The sequence below is a fragment of the Salvia splendens genome, chromosome 20 (assembly GCF_004379255.2).
Source record: "Salvia splendens isolate huo1 chromosome 20, SspV2, whole genome shotgun sequence".
In the NCBI taxonomy this organism is placed as follows: Eukaryota; Viridiplantae; Streptophyta; class Magnoliopsida; order Lamiales; family Lamiaceae; genus Salvia; species Salvia splendens.
In genome coordinates this window covers 15,089,111-15,114,004 of record NC_056051.1, presented here as the reverse complement: position 1 = coordinate 15,114,004, position 24,894 = coordinate 15,089,111, and the positions used below count along the sequence as shown (strand labels likewise).

The following is a 24,894-nucleotide window of genomic DNA, read 5'->3' as shown; positions in this document are numbered from 1 at the left end:
TAATTTTCTCAACCCAAATTTGCGTGGCAGCAGCCAATTCCTTTTCTAGATTCTCTTAAATGCCTTCATACGCATCTGTCCTCGTGGGATCGATCCCTGCTTCCCAGTACTAATTCATAGTATAGCGGGTTGAGGGTTTTGAACGCGGAGTTAGTGTTTCCAACGATCGAGACTTCTAGGATCCCCTGAGTTCCTAGACCTTGTGATCTAGCGGATTCTCTGGGTTTGCGAAGCTTGACCTAGCACAAAAGCACACTCTAATCATATCCGAGCACTTCAAATGGCGCCGTTGCCGGGGATGGATGACCAATGCAAATAGAGCATTGGTCAAATGGTCACATACACTTCAAATCGGATTAAGAAGGTTGACTGTTAATATTGACGAAAAAAGTTAATGTAGGACCAATAATGATCCGAGTTGAAATGTTCGGGATGTAAAAATTCAAAAGATAACGTATATGATATTATCCAAGCCCCTTGGCCTAGCGGTAAAGGGTGCTGGATACCGCGTCCATCCTGGAGGTCTTGAGTTCGAACCCTGGGTGGCGTAATTTGTCTTTCCTCCTTGTTATAGGAGTTGATTTGTAATTTCCTCCTTCATATATATGATATAAATATATGAAGTTAATTTTTTAAAAAAAAAAAAAAAAAAAACGTATATGACCAAAATCGTAAAATGAGCATATGTTCAGGACCAATTTTGACCTTTACTTCAAAATCAATATAAAAAAGTGGACCACATATTCCACTAACTTTTATAACTCACTTATCTTTATATTTCTTAAAACCTGTGCACACCAAATGTGACTTCTATTGTTGGATGGCGGGATTAGAAAGATCACTTTCATACTTTATCCACTTTTTCTCCCTTCTCCCACATTACCAGCCTTTTCTCCATATCGTTCTTATTTTACTTTATTTCCCTTTTTCTTACTTTATCAATTTTTCATTAAACTCGTGTCCTCCACAAATAAAACTATTTTTTATGTACAGAAGGATTATAATATTAAGGACTATTTTTCATTCATTAATCATTTTAAAAAGTTAAATAATTTTTGAAATTTATGCTGAGTAAAAATGCGTCTTTAATAATAGATAAAGTGAATAATTCCTTTTTATATTAATAGTTATAAAGATTAGACATTATGCTATTATAAAACAATTTAAAAATAAAATAAAATAATATATGAATGAATAAAAATTCCCCTGGTCTCCAAAACTTAACAAAAAGTGACAAATAATAGGAAATACTTATTCTCTGTTCCTTTTTCTTTTTTTTTGAACTTCACTTTTTCTCTGTCCTATTTCCTTCTTCTCTCCCATTTTCTCACTCCGCGCCTCGACCGATTTCCGCTCTCTCTCTCCCTTCCCCTCCCACCTCTTCACCTCTGTAACATGTGAGCAGCTATTTTTACTAATTTCTTCTTTTCATAAATCTTTCGTTCCATTTGATACAATAACAAAAATTAAGGAGTATTATTTTGAAAAAATAAATAAATTTGGGGGTAAATTTTCCTGTTTATCTTTTGGTATGTTAAATCAGTATATAGAGAAGAGTATTATGATTTGCAGAATGTTTAACATCAAATTTTTGTATTGTTTGTTAGTACATTTCGTGTTTATGTTGGTGACAATAGCATAAATTAATAATCATGTTATTTGTGGTGCCAGATTTTTTGATGGATGACAAGTTGGTGGAGAGGTCTGTGCCAGCTTTCGAATCTACGCCGTCTTTTGCTTCTATTGGGTTTATCCGTTTATCTCTCCATTATTGCAGGTGTCCTTCATGACGGTTGGGATCATCCAAGGGAAAGGTGCCTTAAATAAGAGCAGAAGACGGACTTCAAGCGAATCTTATATTTAGTTGAGAAGGAAAAAAGGTGAGTCATACTTCTCATCATCTCACTCTTTTAGACAAGGTGAATTGTTGTCCTGCAGCTAAGGCGGACAAGATTCCTCTCAATAATTCATGCTGCTATAATGAGCGTGAGAACATGCCTTCTTCTTTTCGCGCTTTCAATTAAAGCAAGCAAAAACGAGTATTATTATTTTCTTATGTTATATATAAACACCTTCATCTTTTTCTTTCAAGTCGAGCTTATTTCTAGAAAATAAGCTCTTTCTCATATCTAATAATAACATTATTAAGAGTACGAATATCGTTTCCCTGATTATTTCCTTTATTTAAAAGGTTACGAAACATGAAATTTTTTTAAAGAAGATCTGATAAAATAATCAGGGTGATTGAGCATCTTGCATGATGTCATCAGAATGATAACTTTCCCCAATATCTTTTTCAGAATTTTTTTCTACTCATCATCATTTTCATCGTCGTGAAAAAGTTTAGTTCTAAGATACCTTTTAAAGTCCTTAAGATTCTCTCTCGGGGACTTTAATAGAAGCTCGCCCAAAATTTCAGCAAGGGCCCTCTTAGGAATGCCTTCTGATTAGTTAGTTGGTTTAATTGGTTCGAGATCAATCATTCATCTTTTTGAGAATATTGATTTTTAGAAGAAATCAAACTTATCCTACTATTTAATGAGAATTCTCATTCCTAAATAAGGACACAACACTAAGTAATCTTAAATATCTTAACTGGAACATTTCTGACAATAATATTCCACTTAAGAATCCAAGGAACTTGATATAGAGCTGCAAACATAAGGCCACCCGCAACGCGTCACGCGGGTGGCTCGTAACCCGTCACGCCGGGACGAGACGACGGCGAGACGCGTTGCAGCGTCGCGTCTCGTCCCCAGCCCGCCGAGCGTCCCGTCCCGCCGAGACGGATGGTGAGCCGTCTCGCCACGCGCTCGCGCGACGTGGCGCGCTCCGGCGCCATGCGTGACGCCCATTCGCCGGCCCTCGAGTGGGCATCGTCACGCTGACGCAATAATTCATTTTTTTTAAATTTGAATTTAAAAAAATAAAAATATATAAATAACGGTAAAATTACCGTTTTTCGACCGTTTTTTTACTCTAAATACTCCTAATTCATCCTCATTTCACACACAAATACACATCTACTCTTCCCAAATCATCTCTATTTCCTCTCCAATTTTCATCTAACCTCTCATCACAAAATGTCCGGCAACGGAAATTCTGGCGGTGGCGGCTCCGGCGGATTTGACATCAACACGTTCGGCGACTGGGGGGCATGTACAATGTCCTGGGTGGTGATTCCGGTTCGTCGACGCCGGGCAGCCAGGGTTCGTCGACGCCGGGGGGTACCAACCACCCCATTTTGATGTGGATGCATACGCCCGTCCCTCCGCCCCGAGGTATTCGCAGGGATTATCCCAAATTCGGGAGGATTATTCGGTTGAACCCACTCCGGAAGGAGGCCGAGGCGGTGGAAGCTCCAGGGCAGAGGCGGAGGTGAACGAGGAGGAGGATGAGGAGGATCTAGGCCGGCATCCGTACAGCCCCAAGGAAACGCTGGCTGTGTACAACGCCTGGATCAGCTTCTCGTACGATCCCATCATCGGGAATCAACAATCCCGGAAGTGCTTTTGGGAAAATGTCACCGAGGACTATCACGAGATTAAGCCGAAGGGGTCCCGCCGCCGCATATTTTTTGACCGAGTCGACAGAGAGGTCAAAAAATTCTGCACCATCTACAAGAGTGAAGCGGCTCATTACCAAAGCGGAGCCTTGGGAGCCGACATTCCGAGGTCGGCTTTGCGAGTCTACTTTGACGACACCGCCAAATAATTCAAACATGTCGATGTTTGGGAGGTCGTCAAAGACGAGGAAAGGTGGGCCGCGGTGTCCGGTCCAGCTCGGGCTCGACCTCGAAGCGCACGAAGTACACGGCGGGTGGCCAATACTCGTCAAGTGAGGGCGGTTCGGGCAGCGCCGCACAAGAGTTTGCCTCGTACGAGGTTGAGGGTACGACAGACGATGCCGGGGAATCCTCGCGTGGGCGCCGTCGGCCGCAAGGGATAAATGCGGCGAAGGTGGCTAAAGGGAGGAGGGGCCAAGCCGAATCAAGCCAGGCGGGCTCGAGGGCACCCTCGAACTCCCTAATGTCCATGTAAATGACCGCCACAATGGCGGACACTTCCCGCATGACGCCTCCCCAATACCAAGCCTATCTTGCCAGAATTGAGTTTATGGCAAGACAACTTGGTATTCCGCCTCCAGGTGGCTTCAGTGCACCTCCACCGCCTTCGGGGGATGATTCGCCGGCGGAGTAGTTTTTTTTTTTCTATAAAATTGTATTTTAAATTATGTAATTTTTATTTTTTTAAGATTTTAATTATGTCTTTTTTTATTTTTTTAAATTTTAAGTTGTATTTTTATTTTATGTTGTAATTTTATTTTATTTAATGAAGTGTGTTTTTTATTAATTGAATTTGTTGGAATAAAAATAAAAATGAAAATGAATGAATAGTAATTTAAGAGATGGGTAAAGAGACGGATAAGAGATGGAGGGTTGCAGGTTTTGTCCCTTAGTTAAGAGATGGAGTAAAAAGTACAGTGGGGGCCCAAGAATAGTAATTTAAGAGACGGTTAAGGGACGGATAAGAGACAGCGTTGCAGATGACCTAAGCTCTTTGTATTTCATGGATTTGTGTACTACGCAGAAATTATCAAAGATTAACCTGACATTATCAGGAATGATAATCATATTTAATCCCCATTCGGAGAACTAAAAAATAAACCACTGAGTGAGAGTAATGGTTTCAGAGACAAACCACTGAGTGAGAGTAATGGTATCAAAGTCTCTGAATTGAAGAAACCAACTATGCTTTATTTTTTTGTTTTCATAAAAGAAAGTTCCCAATCATGGTTTGATATAATCAAAGTAGTTGAACCATGGTTTATCATAGGTTCTTTTTTCTTTTGATGTTTTTCGGAAACTATATAAGTCTCATTTCCATTCTTATGTGATAATTACCTTTTTTTATAAATGCTTTAGAATATGCTCACTCGTTACCTGATCTGGTAACTGAATCAAAGTCTACTGATTTAGTAGATTGCAGTATAGCAAAATAATACTGAAATGATTTGGGTGATGGAAAGGATCTACATAATCCCTTTGGTATAATGTTGCAATTTCAATTGGTGAAAGATGAGAATTTATTCTCAATTAGACAAATCCATTCCGTTGATAACGAAATATAAGGATATAAGAATTCATTAGTCTGATTAGACTTTACTGCGACTTTATAGGCATCTTCTCATAATTTTTGTTTTGATTGAGTTTTTTCCATATAATCTAAGCTTTTAGCCATTCTGGCGTCTTTGCAAATGTTGTATTATAAGATTGCATCATCATTTGATATAAAAAGAAAAAATTTCTGAAAAGGATATTGAGGTAAGTCATCATTCTGATGACATTATGCAAGATGTCCAATCACCTTGATTATTTTATCAGATCTTCTCTAAAATAAAATTCATGTTTCGTAACCTTTTAAATAAAGGAAATAATCAGGGAAACGATATTCGTACCCTTAATAATGTTATTACTAGCTATGAAGAAGAGCTTATTTTCGGGGAATAAGCCTGACTTAGAAGAAGAAGAAGAAGGTGTTTATATATAACACAAGAAAATGATAATATTCATTTTTATTTATTTTTAATTAAAGCGCGAAAAGAAGAAGGCAAGTCCTCACCCTCGTTATGGCAGCATGAATTATTAAAAAGAATCTTGTCAGCCTCCTTAATTGCCTGAAACTTTCACTTTTTCTAAAAGTGTGAGATGATGAGAAATATGACTCACCTTTTTCCTTCTTAACTATATTGAAGAATAGCTTGGAGTCCGCCTTCTGTCTTTATTTAAGGCACATTTCCCTTTTTGTGGAGGACAAGTATGAATTCACTGCTACTCTCATGTGTTGTAAGTTGGATCTTGTCAATGAATTAGGAAGTTATGATGCTAGCTTGTGGCCCTTTAACTTTAGCATCCAATAATTTTGGCAATATGTATGTATCTCGACTTTTGTGCAGCGTTGAACGTAGAAAAAATATTGATGAATGTTTTATATTTTGCTTATGTACACATATACAACGATGGAATGGGTCTATTTTCCACAAGTTGGAAGCCTTAGCCCAACAGTTTTTTAGGTTATGACACACACTTCTCCTAATTTTCTCTCATTTATCAATTCTGAAATTTTCTCTATTGCCAATGGATGGCAATAAATTAAAGCTCTACTTCCACTTCGTCTGAGGAGGAAATGATGATTGCCAAGGCGATAGTGAAGCACTACAATGATCTGGCCAAATGAGAGCATAAAGGAGTGGTTAACTCCAACCTGATCTAATTGAAGAGATTTGAGCATGCAACAACTTAAGTTTATTTCATTAAATATTAATAATTTAAATTTTAGTTAATTCTTTGGTATTTCATTAATGTAATTTTGGTCATTTTAATCAAGTAATACTCAAATTTATATTCATTTATTTGTATTGTACATATACCAAATTTTTTATAAATATACTCCATTCGTCCCATAAAAATATAGATTGATGCATATGAGTAATAAGTTGGGGACAACTTTCCATAAATGGAATTATGAGCACGGAAAGAAATAGAAAATACACATATTTTTATGTTATGAAGGAAGTATAAAATTAGAGAATTAAAAAATGATTGCATGAGAAAACAGAGTTATAACTTAAATATGGATGAAATTGGATTACTAGCAGATGTCCTCAAACCCTTAAGATTTCTTTATATATAATCCATCCAATAGGTCATATTTAGTTTTTTCATTGTTACAATACAAATAGTCCATATCCATTTATGTCAACATTTTTCTCCTTTTCTTTTAGGAATTTTATTGTTCATGTGTCCTACTATCAACTACACAATTTCAACTACTTTTTATCTTTCTCTCTTGCTTTAGGAATTATGCATTAGAACCAATGGCAATATAAAATGGTCTATTTTTATGGAACTGGACAGGAATATATTTTTGTCTCTTGTGAACTGAATTACTAGATCCACTTGTGAACGTAAGGAGGGTATATAGGGGTAAAAGAACACAAACGAATATCTCACTAAAAATTACTAATACTATGTGTTTTAGGCCATTTTAGTATACAAATAACGATTGTGAAGGATAAATTTGGGCACGTAGGTTTCTGTAAGAATGTACACAAAACAAATATTGATTGTGAAATGTTAAGTTTTAGAACGAAGGTGACTACTCCAGATATAATGTAGAGACATTGTCATACGATATTACAGGTATTTTCTGGACAATGCTGAATTAACTCCAGATCTATAGTCAGTCCATTTTTTAAAATGCTTCTTCAATAAAAATATCTTAAAGAAACCTTTCTTTAAAGTCCTAAATCATCACTAATCTGAAAGCAGTTCTGCAACCGTCACTCCTCTAAATCCGGTGATGAGGTATCCCCCGTGGCTGTAACGTAGAGTGTAAGTTCAGTAACATCACAAATGCAAGACTATGCAAAATACGCATCTTCAACATATAACGTATCTTCACTGAACGTTTATAGTATATGATGCATTATCACAGTGTAGACAGCGTTGGCTGCAAATTGAGTTTAGTCCTTGCACACAAATGCATGATAAGACGTAAGAAAATACTCACTCCGTCCCACATTAATTATCCACTTTTGCAATTTTAGTCCACTTTCACTTTTTGCCGTGAATAGTAAGTAGGCCTCACATTCGACTAACTCATTTCACTCACATTTTATTATAAAACTAATATATAAAGGTGGGACCCATAATCTACTAACTTTTTCAACTCACTTTTGTAAAACCAGTACCGGAACCAAAGTGGACAATTATTAGGGGACGGAGCCCGGAGGGAGTATATAGTATCATTCAAGCATGAAACATGAAATTCTAAGATGCACAAAAAAATCAGCTTCTTGAAACCATCTCATTGTTGATCGAACCATAGAAAATATTCAAACAATTTATGATCATCTAAATCCTGCTCAACTAGGAGATATGAAATTGATGTTTTGATTTATTTCATTTAGGGGAAACAGAGAACCAATACCTGAATTGCTCGGACAAGCTTGCTCCTTTCTGTGATTTTCCATACATTGCTGGAGATACTTAAACGTCTCGATGTCGCAAGGGATTGTGAGGCCGCCGCTGTGATCAAATCCAAACTCCTCCTCAACCTTCTCCAGCAAGACCTTAAACAAGGGATCGCCCAGATAGCTAGTGGGGATGATAAACCTGCGAAGCTCCGGCCCCACATACACAGCAAGATAGCCTTTGGGAACGTCGCTAGGCATCTCTAGGCTGTGGCCGCTCTCATCATCCGACTCGCAGTGCAGGTTTGAGTTTCTCAACCTCAAGCTGATCTTGGGCGAGGTAGCTGCACACGCGCCTCCTTTGGATGGCATTGTGGCGCAGCTCTTGGGGGTCAGGGCCACGAGCTGCCACTTTTTAAGGAACGCCTTGAACCTAACTATTTGCCCGATGCTCGTGATCTTGCTTTCCCCATTGCCATCCATTCTGCTCAAGCGTTAACTGGAACGTCAAAAGGGGATATTTTTTAGGCCTTCTTCAACTCCTCCTCTGGCAACAGTTCACCTCATCAGATCATGCTCCAATAACACGTAATCTTCAAAAGGAAAAACTGACCACCACACTCTTTTGAGTGCTAAGCAACATCTAGAAACACACCTCATCTCCTATAACTACTTTCCAGAATTGATCAATTTTAGTGATTTCATACACTAATTAATCGTAATTAACAATGATTTGATGTTGATCTGTGTATAATTAGGGCACAACTCTTCTCTTTTAAGCGAAGGAAAATAGCATAATCAGATATATTACATTTACAAACACAGTTTAAGCATTTCTTCATACATCTAACATGCTTATTAATCAGATATCAACACTTCAACAGATCGATTTGTTCACAAAATATCAAAATTATGAAACATCAATTGCCTCATTCCAATCGAATAACAAATATCACGAAATCCGGCGAAAATGTGCATTCAATTTTTCATCTACGAATCGGATAATAGGAAAAACAACTGTATTTTGATGAAACAGAAAAGATATGAAAAAACATGCAAAATTGGGAAATATGGAAAGGTGGCGGTGAAGCGGTGGGTATACCAAATGGTGGTGGCAGAGACACGGCGGCGGAAGGTGACGGTAAGGCGGCAACAACGAATCGAAGCTGGAAAAAAAATGATGAAATGGTAAAAATGATGGAGGAGTTTTTGCTGGACAAAATATAGATCTAAATATGGGAGCTTCTTTTCCTATGGTTCACCTTCTTTCCTTTTTGATTTTTCAGTTGAAACAAAAAACGCTAAAATCTTACTATAGCTAATAACGTTATTATTTAACTTACTATATCCCATCAATTACTAAAAAATATTCTGCTTTTATAATTTTGGTAACATATTCTTCTTTTCTCATTTTGGTCAACGTACAAAATTAATTGTTACAAATATAAATATTGATTAGGCACAGATATGCTTTTAAGTTTGGAAGCTGAGCTTCATTGCAGCATCTAATCATTTTCTTGGCATTCGATAATATTAATACATCATAATCAGATAGTTTTAATACCACCAATGGTTACATTTTAATTAGAAAATGGAGTAGTAACTTTTTCCTAACAATTGCACGTAGTGCAACGTTTGTTGGTTGGAAGTGAAATCGAAATGTGACACAATTGATGTAGTATAGAAATTTTTATTGGAATTTTTAATGCACAAAATTCGTTAATCAAACAGCTTAAACACCAACATATCAATATTTCCAAAAGTTAATATGCACCTATTCTCAGATTCATGAATCCCAATTCACAAAAATCATGCACAAAATTATTCACAATTCAACCTTTTCATTTGTAATGATTAAAATTGAATGAGCAATTAGAATTATTCGTATTCATTGGTAGTATACAGTTATGTAAACTTGGGGTTGTAGCTCAAATGGTGGAGCGCTCGCTTCCATTTTCTATTTTTCACTCTCTTCAAATTTTTTGGGATTTGTTTTATTAAATTTGTATTAAAAGGTTTTTAAATTTTTTGGGATTGTTTATCTCGCTCAATATTCAGTAAATCATATACATATTGCAATCCTTATTTTCATGTAAATGTGATAACATGCTTGAACTCATGCTTTTTACCTATATATGAACCTATGATATCAATTTAACCATGAATTTATAGGAGGTTAACTGATAATTTATTTTTCCTCTAACCAATGGAGATAAATGGAGAATTATTATTGATTAACTAAAAAAATTATGATCTCAATTTGTTATGGTTGAAATTCCACTTTCTATAGTTACTTAAAAAATTATAAACCTTTTCGTCTATTTTTATAGTTTCACTGTCAACTAAAAATGCAATACCAAGTCAATTTAAACATAACAATTAATAGTTATCCGTCAACAACGTAATGCACAGAGCATGCTTAAGATCACAAACACCAATAAAAAATACTTCACATATTTTTATTCATGAATATCTAGATATTATTGTGTTTTTCCCACTAATTTTAAAATTGACAAATAATATCACGAACTTTACCCGAGATTGTTATTTTCCACCAGCCAAAAAATTATGGCAAATGATATCATGATATGGATTTTTTTTCCTAATTTTTGGACAACAACTTTGAGAGCTTCAAGTTGTTCAAACTTTGAAGATAGTTTTTCTTGAAGTACACCCTCCAAAATTGCTCTTCAATCCATTAATATAGTCGGATTTTTTTCGTTGGTGGAAAATAATAAACTTGGGTGAAGTTCGTGATATTATTTACCAATTTAAAGTTGCGGGGAAAAACCTAACTTTTTGAAAGTTTTATGATATTAGGGACCAATATCTCTACTTTATTTTATCTATGAGGCTGTTTACATTGTGTGATAAGGATGAATTAATAAAAAAATTTCAAAATAATCTGTATTTATATTAAAATTATTTAATTTAGAATTTATTTTTCATCTTTGAATTTATTATATCATTTAAAATAATTTGGGCGGTCCAAATAATTTAAATGTAACAGTTTGGGCGGTCCAAATAATTTAAATAGATGAAGAGCATTGGGACTATTGGGCTAGAATTTATTTTTAATAATTTTTTTTTGTAACTTTATTGTATCATTCGAAATAAACGTTCAAAATAAATGAATTAAATTAAATGTTGCAGTTTGGGTGGTCCATAATTATATTGATGGAAAGCATTGGCCTTATTGGAAATTGCCATTATTTAGACATGACACAGAGATTGCACAATGCACACGGTAAGGATCTGATTTACAATATTTACGGACTATCAGTGGCGAACGCATGATTTTTATATCGAGGGTTCCTAATAAAGACTAAAAAGGAGAACTCAGTTCAAAAGACTAGCCTATTATGAGATAGAGTCTATTTAGTCTATATACCCTACATCAGTTGCTCTTACAACCGATGTGGAAATTGAGTCCCAGTAACATTCGACCCTCCTTTAAAGGCCAACGTCCTTGTTGGTCGCGGCTGGTTCGTTGCCAGACCACCACTCCATGGGCCACCACTTTGAATTCTCGTTGGTCACGGCCACGTTAGTCACGGCTGATCACGGTCACATTGGTCACGGCTGGTTCGTTGCCAGACCACCACTCCATGGACCATGGGCCACCACTACGAATTCTCGTTGGTCACGGTGGATTCTTTGCCCGGCCACCACTCCGAGTCGTTTGGGCTCTCAATGATAGCACCAATTATACAGACCAAACAGGATAACACAGTCCAAAAGACTAATTTATTAGGAGAGAGAATCCATTTAGTCTATATACCCACGAGTTGTTCTCATAACCGATGTGGGATATTGCGTCCGTAACATTTGACCCTCCTTTAAGAGCTACGTCCTTGATAGGACTCGTTTCAAAATGGTGGTTATTATACTAATCAGGGCATTAATGTTAGAAAGAGTAGATGTTTAAGTGTGCAGGAGCTGAAAAGTAGCGAATTGTTAGTGTGCGGTGATCGAGTGGCATAGAAAGCAAAAAAATGATCAAGAATTGAGGCAAACTGATCAAGGGAGCAAGATGACCATGCCGAGTAGATGTGCGAGCTGATCAAGAAAGCAGACCATGCTGAGTAGTTGAACAAACTGATCAAGAAAAGTCCAAACACAATGAAGTTCCGAAAGGATGAGTTAGATGAGAGAGAAAGAAGGGATGCCCTTTTTAGCAAGGGGATTAATGCCAAATTAGGAGGATCTTGCCCTAGGGGTTGGTGTCCAAGCCGTCTTATAAATACAAGAGGAAATATAGAAGAAAGGATTATCGATCAACACTCACCTTACATTCTCACACTTACACCGCGGAGCTAGCATGGAGTAAGGAGGTTAACAACAGTTGTTATCCGAGTTCTACCACAACATCCCTCTCTTCTTCCTTTTCTAGGAAGGAGAGAGCTGAGTTTAGAAAGAAACTTTTGTTCATTCATATTTTCCTAAATCCGGAGGGGTTGATACGTTGTTTATCTTGTTTCCGTTTTAGCTCTGTGGATAATTTCTAAATTTGCAGTTGTTTTGAGTTTTTCTCTTAGTTAACTCTTGTTACAAGTTGATTTTGTCGTTCAATCTTTGAATCTGAAGTTTGAATTATTGATTCGAGCTGGGATTGTTGGAGATTGTTTATGAAATGAAGTTTGTGATGGAAGTTAGCTTGGATCTAGGATTTTCTGAGTTGGTGTTTGTTCTGTTTAAGTTTGGTCATGTTTGGTTCTCGTTGATTGCTTAGATCTCAGATCGTAACGTTCTGATTGGTGTTTGATGTTTTAGATCTGTCGGAAACTATTTATCATCATATATTCAATAATGTATTATTGAATATAAATAAAGCAAGATCTTCGAACATCATGTATTTCACGTATTAACCATAAACATAATGGATCGAAAACTTACATTGACGATCCATAGCGGAAGCGATTGGGGAAGACGGAGAGAACTTCCTCAGACTTTCTTTGGCTTAGTGGCGCAACTCCAACTCCAAGGATTTGTTTCTCTCTCTTTCCCTCGTTTATGTTCCCTGTAATGTGTGTGATTTGATAGGATCACCACACTTGTATTTATAGGCAGAGAGAGGACAAACCCTAATTATAAAACATTAAAGTCATTTCCATCAAAGTGGCTATTTAATTAGGACGTTTCTTTTTGACCAAGTAATATCAAAATCAAATTAAATAAATGATCATAATAATTTTGATTTGATTTTGATAGTCAATAACATAATTACGGTCAAATTCATGACAATCAAAAGCATATATATTCTTGACTAAATTAATGCTAATCAAGACATTATTATATATAAATACCCCAATTTCCTTAATAGCAGTACACTAATAGGAAACATACTCCCTCCGTCCCATTAAATATGCAACATTTGGGAATCGGCACGGGTTTTTATGTAGTGTTGTTTTGTGAGTTAATGAAGAGAGAGTAAAGTAAGAGAGATGAAAAAGTAGAGATAGAGATGTTTCCATTTTAGGAAACGTTTCATTTTTAATGGGACAAACAAAAAAGGAAAACGTTTCATTTCTAATGGGACAGAGGGAGTATATATTAGTCAATAATTAGTGACTAATTAGGAAACGTCTCATTTAAATCAATAATCAATATATTCAATTGATAGTTAATTAATTAGGGAAAGATGTGTCTAATACCAAGTTAATGTATTATATTAAAAATCCAATTCTATTTAGGATTCTATCACATGTCACATATGTGAGACATAAAACTTACAAGATCTAGTTGTTTCTAGTTGGTTTCACGTTGGATCTGAGTTTTAACATGTCAGTTTGCATGGCACTAGAGTAGTTTCTATCGATCTGTTTCCTTTTTGTTTGATTTGCATGGATCTAGTTCTGATTTACTTTGTTTCCTATTTTACGTTAGATGCTCTTTTCAGTTCTGCCGTAATTGCTTAGCTAATTTATTTTCGTTGTTTGGAGAAGAAGAAGATCGTAGTTAGTTAGCGTAGCATTCTCTGTCACCTTTTCATGTGTTTCAGCTTTATTGTAGTGCGTCGTTGTTTTCAGTGGTCCCTCCTACTTATTGCAGAGTACCTTTAGTCCACCAGTTTAGTTGATCAGTTCGGTAGAAATCAGTCTAAGTCGTTCAGGCCAATAGAGTAAACTTAACTCACTTTCAAAGCGTGGCAGCAGCCAATTTCCCAAATGTCCCAAACACAATTCAACATGCCTTCATCTCTGTGGGATTCGACCCTTACTTCCCTTTACTAGTTAATAGTATTGTGGGGTTAAGGTCTTGAAAGCCCTTCTTGTTCTAGTTTGCGCACCCGACGACAAGTGGGTTGTCAAAGAGTCAGCCTGATCAGTTGGAGAGCGTCTCTTGATCAATCTACGTTCCTTTGCTATTTCAGTTTGTGCAAGTTAGAACAGAATCGAGAATTCGAGCTTTCAGTCCTCGTTGGCCATGGCCACATTGGTCAGGCTGATTGTTTGCCAGGCCACCACTCCGAGTTCTTGTTGGTCATGGCGGATTCTTTGCCCGGCCACCACTCCGTGAGTCACCACTACGAGTTGGCCCCAAACGTACTCGTTGGTCACGATGAGTTCGTTTCCCGGTCACCACTCCGAACCATTTGGGCTCTCAATGAAAGCATCAATGATACAGACTAAACAGAAGAACTCAAACCAAAAGACTAGCCTATTAGGAGAGAGAGCTCATTTCGTCTATACACCTTGCATTAGTTGTTCTCACAATTGATTTGAGAATTGAGTCCGTAACAGTTCCAAACTAATGTTGACAGTTATTGCATACGAAAAAGTGTTGACGTGAACAATAATTTATTTTAAATAAGAAACATAACTTTCAAATTTAATTTACGAGTATTTAGTACTTCCTCCATCCAACAATAAGAGTCACATATTTCTATTTTGGCCCGTCCCACAATAAGAGTCATATTTCATTTTTTTTACTATAAATAGTAAGTAGGTCTTATATTCCACAAACTCACGTCACTCATATTTTATTATAAAACTAATATAAAAAGTGGGCCCCATTTTCACTTACTTTTTCAACCCACCATTCTTTACTTTTCTTAAAACTCGTGTCCATACAAGAGTGACTCCTATTATAAGATGAAAGAAGTACAGTACTATATACGTATACTGATTGAGCTAATTTTTTTTAAGTTATAAGATCATTGATTGTTGTATGTTTACCATAATAATGTTACCACAAATGAAAAAGTGAACGAAAAAAAAATTGTTTACCTATGAATAAAATAGAAAGAATGTGCCGGCTGAAGGAAGCCCACTCGACCTCTAGAACCAACTGTGCTATGCTATGTGTTCTGCTCTTTGAATAAAGTATATATACTTAACACGAAAATGGCTGGGTCCCATGCCTGTGAAATATATTGCAGCACAAATAAATGAACAATTATGATCTATTTAGTTGATTATTGGATTATTTTTCGTGCAATTTAATATGATTGCATGCTAGGAAGTAGGAACACAAATAATTCATGCATAAGGAATATAACACAAATTCATGAATTCTACTAATAAAAGATCACATCGTCAAGATTCAAAGAATTGAAATCGCTTACTAACTTCATTAGTGAAGATCTTATGTTCTTAACAATGGATCTTTTGATCTATTCTATGATTCTAGTTTCGATTTTTGGATGGGCAAAACTTGTTAAAACTCGAATGACTTGACTAGAACAGAGATAGAATTCTCTTACTTCGAGAAGAGAAAATTATGACCACCACTTTAGATAGGGTATTGTCGCTTTTGTTTAGTCTCTTTTACATAGAGTTTACTCCATTCGTCTTATAAAAATAGGGACATTTAGGTCAACATGAGAATTAATACATAATTGGTAAAGTAGGAAATATGAGAAGAATGATAGTTAAATTAGTGGTAGCTGATAGTATGACCCATATTATTATTTGTGTTTAATATGGACTCTAGTGGTATAAGTTGTAAATTAATTAATGTATATGGATAATAAATTGAAAAAAACTTTCCATATGGAATGGACTTGGGCCACTATTTATTCTTTCACTAATTAAATTGAAATTCAATTTAGTTCAACATCACATTTAATATAAGATTAGTAAAATCAGAGAAAGAAATAAAAAACGACGAAAGTATTATTACGGGAGAACGAAGCTGAATTTATAAGAAAAGAAAAACTTGCTAAAAATAACACTACATTAAATATTTAATGAGACGGATCAAAACAATAAAAATGAGACTATTGTTTGATGGCGAATAAACTATAAAAGAGTATCCTATCACTAAATTGATCATTTTTATAAACATTTATCATAAAAATAATTTAGGCCAATGTACTCCCTCCATATGCAAAATATGACTCTAAAAGTGAATTTTAAGAATGTGAAGAATGCTAGTGGAAAATTTTAATGGAATATTTATCCTGCTTTTATAAATCCTACTATAATCCAAAGATTTACCAATCAAATCAGAATACATGTTGTTTAACGTTTTTACCATAATAACTTTCATGAATGCTGTAGTAAATAATTTCGAATTCTTATTTCACCTTCCACATAAACTGGAAGAGAAGAATTCGGAATGTATCATAGTTTATACACAATTGAAGCAAATCAGTTGCAATTCAGATGAGATTAAACAAATCGGAAAAAAAGAAAGAAGATAAACTAATCCAATTTAGGTAAAACTAGTTAGCTTTAATCCCAATCTAACACGAAAAGGCTGAAATATAATTCCACAAAACAAAAAACCTCTGCCTCTGCTAACGAATTGACCTAAGCCATTCAACAGGAATATACATCACAGGAAAAAACAGCTTCTAAAGAGATGCTAATTACTACGGAATGTACCTCCTTTATCACGAAAAGAAATGCAGTACGTCTTAACAGCTTGTTTCGAGCGCCTTTTTTCTAATTAAATCTTGAGAAACATGTGCCGCTGCATCATCATTCTCATTCCCACCACGCAGGAACACCAAATTCTACTTGTACGGAGCAAACAAAATCGATGAGTTATGACCACCAAACCCAAACGAATTAGATAGTGCCACTTTAATGTCGAGTCTTTCTTTTGTTGGTCCCACTAGCACATTTGCATCCTGAATCACGAGTGACCTCTGTTAACATCCAAGGGCGATCATTCTAGTCCCTTTACACACGTTACAAGGATTGACTAGCGTTTAAGTGAATTAAATTAGCATAATACAATCTTGGGTTAATCTGATTAAAAGCTAAGCAGTAATTGAATACTCCCCTGTCTATTTCTACACTAGAAACAATATGTTCGCCATCTATAAGTTTCCCATTAAAACTCAAATAACCAGCTGAAATCACGTATCATGAGTTGATATAGCTGCCATAACCACAATATTGTAACAGGGTCATACTAATTTTCTCTCATCTGGTCATTTGAATTGTTCTCCCTAGAGCATCCTAGTTGTATGTATACTATTTTTTTATGCATTTAGTTACGCACCAAAAATATCATGGTAAAGAACAGTAATATGAAATATCATACCAATGATGCCATGCGCAATTAATAAGGACTGAGAAAATTCATACCACGCCATCATCTGGATTTTCAAGATTCATATTTGGATGAACCCAGCCAGTTCGAATTGCCTATGAGAAAACAAGGGATTATAATTCAACAATGGAAGAGTAAAAAACTCCAGATGTTCATGAATATGTAACTTCAGTTAGCCAACAACATCCAGATACATAAACCCACCAGCTCAGAATCTGGATTTATCCTTAAAAGAGTAAAAAACTGTTAGGTGAAGATGCATGCTAGACATGGAAGATATTAAGAGGTTTATACAAGTAATGACTTAGAAGAGGCAACTGAGGTAGTTAAAGCCATTATCTATCAGGGTGATGATCTTCAGAACCTAAGAGAAGAGCAAACAAAATTTCCAGAACTGGGGGAAACACTAAAAGCCCAACACGTTATGGAGACACAATAGTATCAAAAATTTAACACCCTAGTCACCAGCATGGCTCAATGGTGTCTCCATTCTGGTCATGATACTATGTTTGTGTCACGATATTTCAGTGATGCTAATGATTTTGGTTGTATGATGTTGTTGAAAACTGAGAAAGAATCCAAAAGAGTAAAATTTTTCATGGGCAACAAAGAGACTTTACACATCACTGAAGGATGGAACATCAGAGAAGACTCAGCAGGAATGCAGGATAGATGATGAAGATAGACCAATTCACAGAGAGACCAATCATGCTTTAGGGACCAATTAACAGAAGCAAATAAGGCAAGGACGGAAGGTACATGAAAAGCCTTCCAACAGTCACAGGAAAGCTGAAATTACTATAATTCAGAATTCAGAATTCCATCATTTAAGAACTTGGGGGCAAATATTCCTATGATCATAACTGGAATTAACTACACAAAAATATAATCCTCGAAACAGGAAGGAGATGATAATATTCAAGTAGCATAGGGGCTTTCATTTATGATACAAAAACTGATCAGAGGCATAAAGAAAGCACAATTTGCTTTCTAAAAGCATAAAGACTAATATCCAACTACTTGAGGTCGATTCTGTCATCAAGGCTATTCAAGTTGCCTAGTTTTCAGCAGTGCCGATAGTTTCACACTGAGAAAGAATTTCAAAAATGCCAAAATAATGTCTTAAATTCAATACAAGTATCATAATTTTCTTTCGAACTTTAAAAGCCTCGATAAGAGAATTATGTTTCCATGCCTTACATGAGACAATAACAATAACTCCTACTACTTAACCAAATATCTACAAGACACTCGCATTCTCCCCAGATGAGAATTACTGCAAATGAATATATCAAAGTTATGATGCAATAAAATTAAATATTTTAGGAACCTGGACGGTTGCAACAGCCTCAACAGCACCAGCTGCTCCAAGTAGGTGCCCAATCATGGATTTTGTGGAATTCACTTTCAACTAAAAAATATAAGGATTAGCCACGGTGTGTACAAACACCTTGTAATAATCATTGGTCCATGACAAAGAGTTTGAGTAAATGAGAAGACCTCTGGATTCTGGCCAAAACAATGAATAAGAGCCTGATACTCCTTAAGATCACCAGCTGGAGTAGAAGTTGCATGTGCATTTATATAATTTACATCTTCTTTTGATACTCCTGATTGAGCCAAAGCCTTCTCAACGCATAAAATGACACCAGTTCCTGCTTGTAGGAAGGTAAGGTCAGGAGGTCAATACACATGGCAGCAGGCAAAAGATGTTCAGAAGCCTGCATTACTTCTAATTTGTAAACTGATTACTGCAGAAATTGAACTAGATCGGAACAGCTCAACATCCAAAGAGGACAAACAAGATAACTATTAGGACAAAGGTATGTAATGCCTGTTCTGCAAACAGAAAATTGATAACTATCACAACAGCTAGACAGAGCAAAATATCTGTAAATTGAATAAACAGAAGCAATTATCCGTCCCAGAGATATTAGGGAATGCTTCTACATTTATCTTAATCGTCATAATTTAATTCTACCTTCTTTGAGGTTATAGTGGCTGGATCGGGTATAGATAAAAGAATCAATTGATCCATTCATGAGCAGTAAATAAGAAACAGCCAACAGTTAATGTGTTAGTTCTGGTAAATAACCAGGGATGAGGCATGCCATACAACAGTTAAACTTTAAAGATGTAAATATCATGGCCAAATTTTATGAAAAATAGATTTTCATGTGCATATCCCATGGATAAATGCAAAACAAAGTATAACTACTAAATTAAAACAATAAGTGGAAATCTCCAAGCTGTTTAAAAGGGTAGGCTCGTCTATTTTATCTTTATGTATATAATGGTCATAGTGCTCATCATTAAATTTGAAAATGCAAACCATAGAATATAACTGCAGTTATATTGTGAAGTAAAATGGTTAGGTCTCTGCAGAAATTGCTCAAGTGGTAGAACTAGCAAGTCTAGCATAGTGCCATCCAACTGTAAATATAACTGTAGTTAGCTATTAGTTATTTGGTGAAGTAAATGTGTTGGTCTCTTAATAGCAATTGCTCAAATAGTTGAACTAGCATAGTGGCGATGCAATTAACCAAATATCACCTAGTTAAACCGTCTTCTTTACAAGATTTTTGTTGTACTTTTGGCAATTATAAGAGAGCACTACGGGAGGTGGCGGTAGCTTATTCCATGCAAACTGTAAGAATGAATGAATCATTTGGGAACGCATCGGCCACAAATGCTTTGGTTATAAGTCTGTTTATATCTTTTTGCATTTCTCAAAGAACTTCAGTTTATCTTAATAGTTAATACCGATATCTTAATACTTTAGTTCAATATCTTATTACCTTAGCTCATAAAGTTTAAGATCATTTATGAAAGGTAAGAGAGAATAAAGTAGATATTGATCTTAATATCTTAATACCTTTGTTCAAACTTGATGAAAGAGAAAAAGTAAGATTGAGTAAAGTAAGATAGAAGAAATAGGTTACTTTTTGCCAAAAAAAGAAATGACTCAGCTTCAGTGGGACAACCCTAAAAGGAATACGACTCAGCTGCAGAGGGACGGAGGGAGTTTATTATATCAGCAAGTTTAAGATCATTTGCAATAATTATTACCTCAAATTGAACTTTCCAGGAAAATCCTACAAATCATTATCAAGGATTAACTGGAAAAACTCCTACAGCATATGATGCTAAAGAAGCTCGTAGCGCTAAAACTATAGTTGCTTGTTGCTGGAAGTAGATGCTATGGACTAATGACAAGACATTTCTTGCGCTCAAATTTAAAACAAATGTAGACATCATATTTGCTAGTGTGAAAACTTTGTGTAGAGTTTTATAGTCAATCATTCTTACGGGCAGTTCACCCCTTTCTATGACAGTCTTACAAATTGAATTGAAGTTGTATCCCATTACTCATAAAGCTGCAATCTCAACGTCTCTTTGTTCACAAATAATTTGTACAACATAAAAATAAATCAAGGGATTGACCTTGTGGGTGAGGCTCTGTCATGTGATAGGCATCAGAAGTGAAGCTTCCTCCAAGAAACTCAGCATAGATAGTTGCACCTCTACTCTGCTCGTCCACAAATGGTTTGACATGTAATTATATGAAAATTATTAGCAAACACGAAAATTTCCTGTATATAGTGAAAAAGTATTAAGCCTTGCTAGCGTTGACGATTTTGCAAAACCTTTGCATGTTCAAGTTCTTCCAATAGTAGTACTCCAGCACCTTCTCCCATAACAAATCCATCACGACTCTGTCAAAGATAACACATAATATCAAAAGTGGCACAGAGAACCAAGAAGCTGGGTTCTTGTTCTGCCACCGGCATACTGCAGGATTGCAAGTCAAACAGTTGGCTGAACTGAAACATGGATCTTAGAACAGGGGATGGTTATTATATTCTCAGGAAGTATTAAAAATGTTAAATTTGGCCACTTAAAAGTTCTGTAAACTAACAATTTTACAACTACCACAAGACCATGCCAATCCACACAAGTTACAAAATGCTACTATTGAGTGGTGTAGTTATATGGGGTTCGTCAATGGTATCAAGACAGTTTATCTTTCATGGAAATGAAGATAAAGTAATCAACAGTTGTAATATAATTATTAGATAAGCAGAATAAATGACATATTCACTTGCAGTCTAGCTTCCAGCAAATGCAGCAACGTCAGCATGGGAGGCATGAAACTTTCTGACGTAAGATGAAATATAATATCCTGATTTTTAGATGATTTTTATATCGAATTTATTCACATGTGATATAGATAAAATGGACAGAACATTACACTATCCCAAGGACGTGAGGCTTTAGTTGGATCACTGTTTCTTTGCGATAACGCTCTGCATGCAACAAAGCCTCCCAAGCCTGCACCAGATTTTCTGATTGAGAAGTTAAATATATCAAATCTGAAATTGTGAACAAGACAAAGGGTAGTCACCTATTGGTATAATTGCTGCATCTGAGCCACCACAAAGCATCATGTCCTGAGAAATATTAACAGGTATCAGAATCTGGGAAGGAGAAAGACATTATCTTTGGGAATTGTCCAGTTAGTTCGCAAAAGAATTGATGCATAATAGCCAGGAACGGAAACCACTAGCCTGGATCTTGAAAGAGAAAATCAATTGACTTACAGCTTCACCTCTGATGATGTGGTTAGCAGCATTGAGTATGCAGAAGTTACTTGTTGCACAAGCAGTAGATATTGAGTAGTTCGGACCCATCCACCCCTGTAATAATTAGTCTTCAGATTATGTCACCAGTTATGCATTATCCAAGCCGCTACAGTAAAAAAAATGGAGGAACTTATTTAACCAGATCCATGGCAAGCATGGCAGAACCCATGTTGGTAGTTGCAAAAGGAACGCAAAATGGATTCATCTTCCTATATGAGATCCTCAATGCTTCAATTGCATCATAAAAGACCTGTACAAATAGCACACCCACTGAGAGAGGGGACAACTGTATCATCATAGAAAATATCTTCATCAAAACTATGGTGAAACAATAGCAGCTATTGAAGATGCACAACTCAAGAAAAATACCCTGCCAGACCAAATACGAAATTGTCATTTTCATTTGATGAAGTATGAAACACAAAGTTTACAAATGGTTCAATCTGTAATGTCAAGAAAAAGTGATAACACACACGTGAACCAGATAGCAGAAAATTAGATTTTAACTATGAAGACTAAACCCCAATACGAGAAGCAAGCAAAGTATTTCAAATCGGAGCTTAACACAAGTTATTACCCAGGCCACTTTCTTTATTTAATATTAAGCAAATGAAAAACTAAACATACTTGCATTCCACCCATAGCCGAGCCAATTAGAACACCACATTTTGCTTTATTCAATTCGTCCATGAGATCCTCGGTAATTCCTCCATCAGCCAATGCCTTCTTGCCTGCTGTCAGCATGTAAAGCATGAACCTGTCCATTCTTTTGGAAAGTTTAGGTACAACCCAGCCATCTGTTGAGAATGACTTGATTTCTCCTGCAATTCTCTGCAATTGAAACCCTTAATAACAACATTTAACTAGCCTGAAGCAATGACAAGAGGATAATGCTAAAGACATACGGTCGGAAACTGCGAGCAATCAAAAGCCTCTATCTCACTAATTCCACTGACTCCATTTAGCAGATTATTATAGAAGACATCTGGATCACTACCAAGTGACGTCTCCACACCCATACCTGTCACGACCACTCGTCTTTGCTTTGGTTGGAGGTTTCATCTTGGATGAAATTTCCATGGCAGGACTAACCGCTACTTCCATCATTTCTCCTGTAGTTCACATGGGAATAAAATGCATAAAAAACATAACTATTGAAATTGTTTTGCCACAATGAAAAATGAATAAAACCAAATGTCCACAATAAGATGAACTGCCCATTGACCCAAAACTGTCAAATTCTCAGGGAACCTAAAATTGCTGGGATGAGAAAGGAAAGGGAAAAAAGGGAAAACGACAACATGCAAATTGGCAAACCTAACTAAAGCCAACCGCACCCACCCACCACAAAACCCAAAATTTCACATTCCAGACACAGAGAGTAGGTTGGCATCACTTCTATCAGAGAAGTTAGAGCAACAACTACACCATAATGAGACCCACCAGTCTAATGAAATTGATAGTTTATCCGTCCAAAACCAATGTCAAAAACTAAGAACTGATTGAAATGAATCCTCTGGTAGTTAATTAGGCCAACGACAATAAATTGGGGGAAAATATGCATATCAACTCAAAATTAAAAAACAAATAAAAAAAATCCGAAGTCATAAAAAAATCACAGAACACATAAACTAGCACAGAGCAATAACGAGAAAAAAGCAATGCACCGGAATGGGCGGAGAAGCGGAGCAATTTCCGGCGGCAGCGCTGCATCGGAGCATTCCTCGATTCGAAACACTGCTGAGATTTATCCAAGGCGAGAGAGAGGAATTCACGAGATTCGGAACGCATTTGGCGCGGCGGCGGTGGCGGCGGCGTGAGCTGGATTCCCCGTTGGACATGCATGGGGGCATCAGCCAAGAGCACATCACCGATGACGACGCCATCGAAATCCGCCCTCCGCCAACACTAAACGGAATCGAAGGCTGTAGAAATCCGCAGCGAGCATACACTAGCTGTTATTGAAGCTGTAGAGAGAGATGTTGAGCTCAATTTTCCCCTCTCTCTCTCTCTCTCTATGCAGCACGTAAAGTGAGTAAGGTTGGAGTGGAGTGTGAGCTTCGAAATGACAATGATGAAACCAACGAGAAGGCGCTTCCTCTCATTGATTGAATTGAATCTCAGTGTTACGTATTTCCTTTTTTTCTCCTTTCTGATATTTTTTGGCTTTTATTTCTTTTTTTGGTTAAAAAAATAAATACTGTATTTTTTGAAACAGTTGCAGAGGAGACGAGACGACTTTTCGTGAGAGAAATGGAAATGGCACTGAATGCACTGCTCTATCTTTGCCAAAAAAACTAGGGGCTAGCAAATCGTGTGGATTTGATCGCTTTGGGTTAATCTGATAACGACTCAACCCAATAAGGTCTAACCTGAACTCGACCTGTTAAGGAAACTGTGAATCCGAACACGATCCCGACCTGCTACCTTCAAACCTGAACACGACCCGAACCCGTTAACGACACGATATAATATAGATTAACGTGACACGATAACGACCTGGATTCGATATTGCGTAGTTAAAACCTGATATACATGATTAAACATAATTTTACACAAATAAACGTAATTTTTAAACTTGATTTACATAATAAAAAGAGTATAGTACTATTTTGGTCCTAAACATATGGCTGATTTACGATTTTGGTCCAGAACATTCACTTTTTAAAATTCGAGTCCAAACATACGAAAATGTTATAGTTTACATCCTTTTTTGACGGTTTCCGTCATTTTTTACGGTCAACCATCATTTAGCCCAATTTTGACCCGA

At 36.3% G+C, this 24,894-nt stretch overlaps 1 protein-coding gene, 1 long non-coding RNA gene and 1 pseudogene across 3 annotated transcripts; 1 reads left to right on the top strand and 2 right to left on the bottom strand.

Annotated features, from left to right (window-relative positions):
- The first annotated feature begins 1,289 nt into the window (after positions 1–1,289).
- LOC121780930 lies at positions 1,290–2,749 on the top strand. The gene is made up of 3 exons (XR_006046114.1): positions 1,290–1,397; positions 1,672–1,702; positions 1,778–2,749. It is a non-coding gene; the product is annotated as an uncharacterized LOC121780930 (long non-coding RNA).
- A 4,376-nt stretch (positions 2,750–7,125) lies between these two features.
- Positions 7,126–9,148, bottom strand: LOC121781797 (auxin-responsive protein SAUR61-like). Of its 2 annotated transcripts, none has more exons than XM_042179492.1 (3): positions 9,077–9,148; positions 7,992–8,521; positions 7,126–7,379 (listed from the first exon to the last, which is right to left on the bottom strand). In XM_042179492.1, the coding sequence occupies exons 2-3, from the start codon at positions 8,455–8,457 to the stop codon at positions 7,342–7,344; spliced, it is 504 nt and encodes a 167-aa protein (XP_042035426.1). In that variant the 5' UTR covers positions 8,458–8,521; positions 9,077–9,148; the 3' UTR covers positions 7,126–7,341. The 2 variants fall into 2 exon arrangements, with proteins under 2 accessions (XP_042035426.1, XP_042035427.1); XM_042179493.1 differs by having other exon boundaries at positions 7,992–8,473; positions 9,077–9,135.
- A 7,457-nt stretch (positions 9,149–16,605) lies between these two features.
- Positions 16,606–24,290, bottom strand: LOC121780674 (annotated as a pseudogene).
- Between the last annotated feature and the right edge of the window lie 604 nt (positions 24,291–24,894).

What these genes read in the sequence shown, in the direction of transcription:
- LOC121781797 (XM_042179492.1), bottom strand. Translation starts at nt 8,457, where the DNA reads ATGGATGGCAATGGGGAAAGCAAGATCACGAGCATCGGGCAAATAGTT. An exon ending in AGCTTGTCCGAGCAATTCAG is followed by an intron (nt 7,380 to 7,991) that starts GTATTGGTTCTC and finishes TCTACGTTACAG; the next exon opens with CCACGGGGGATACCTCATCA.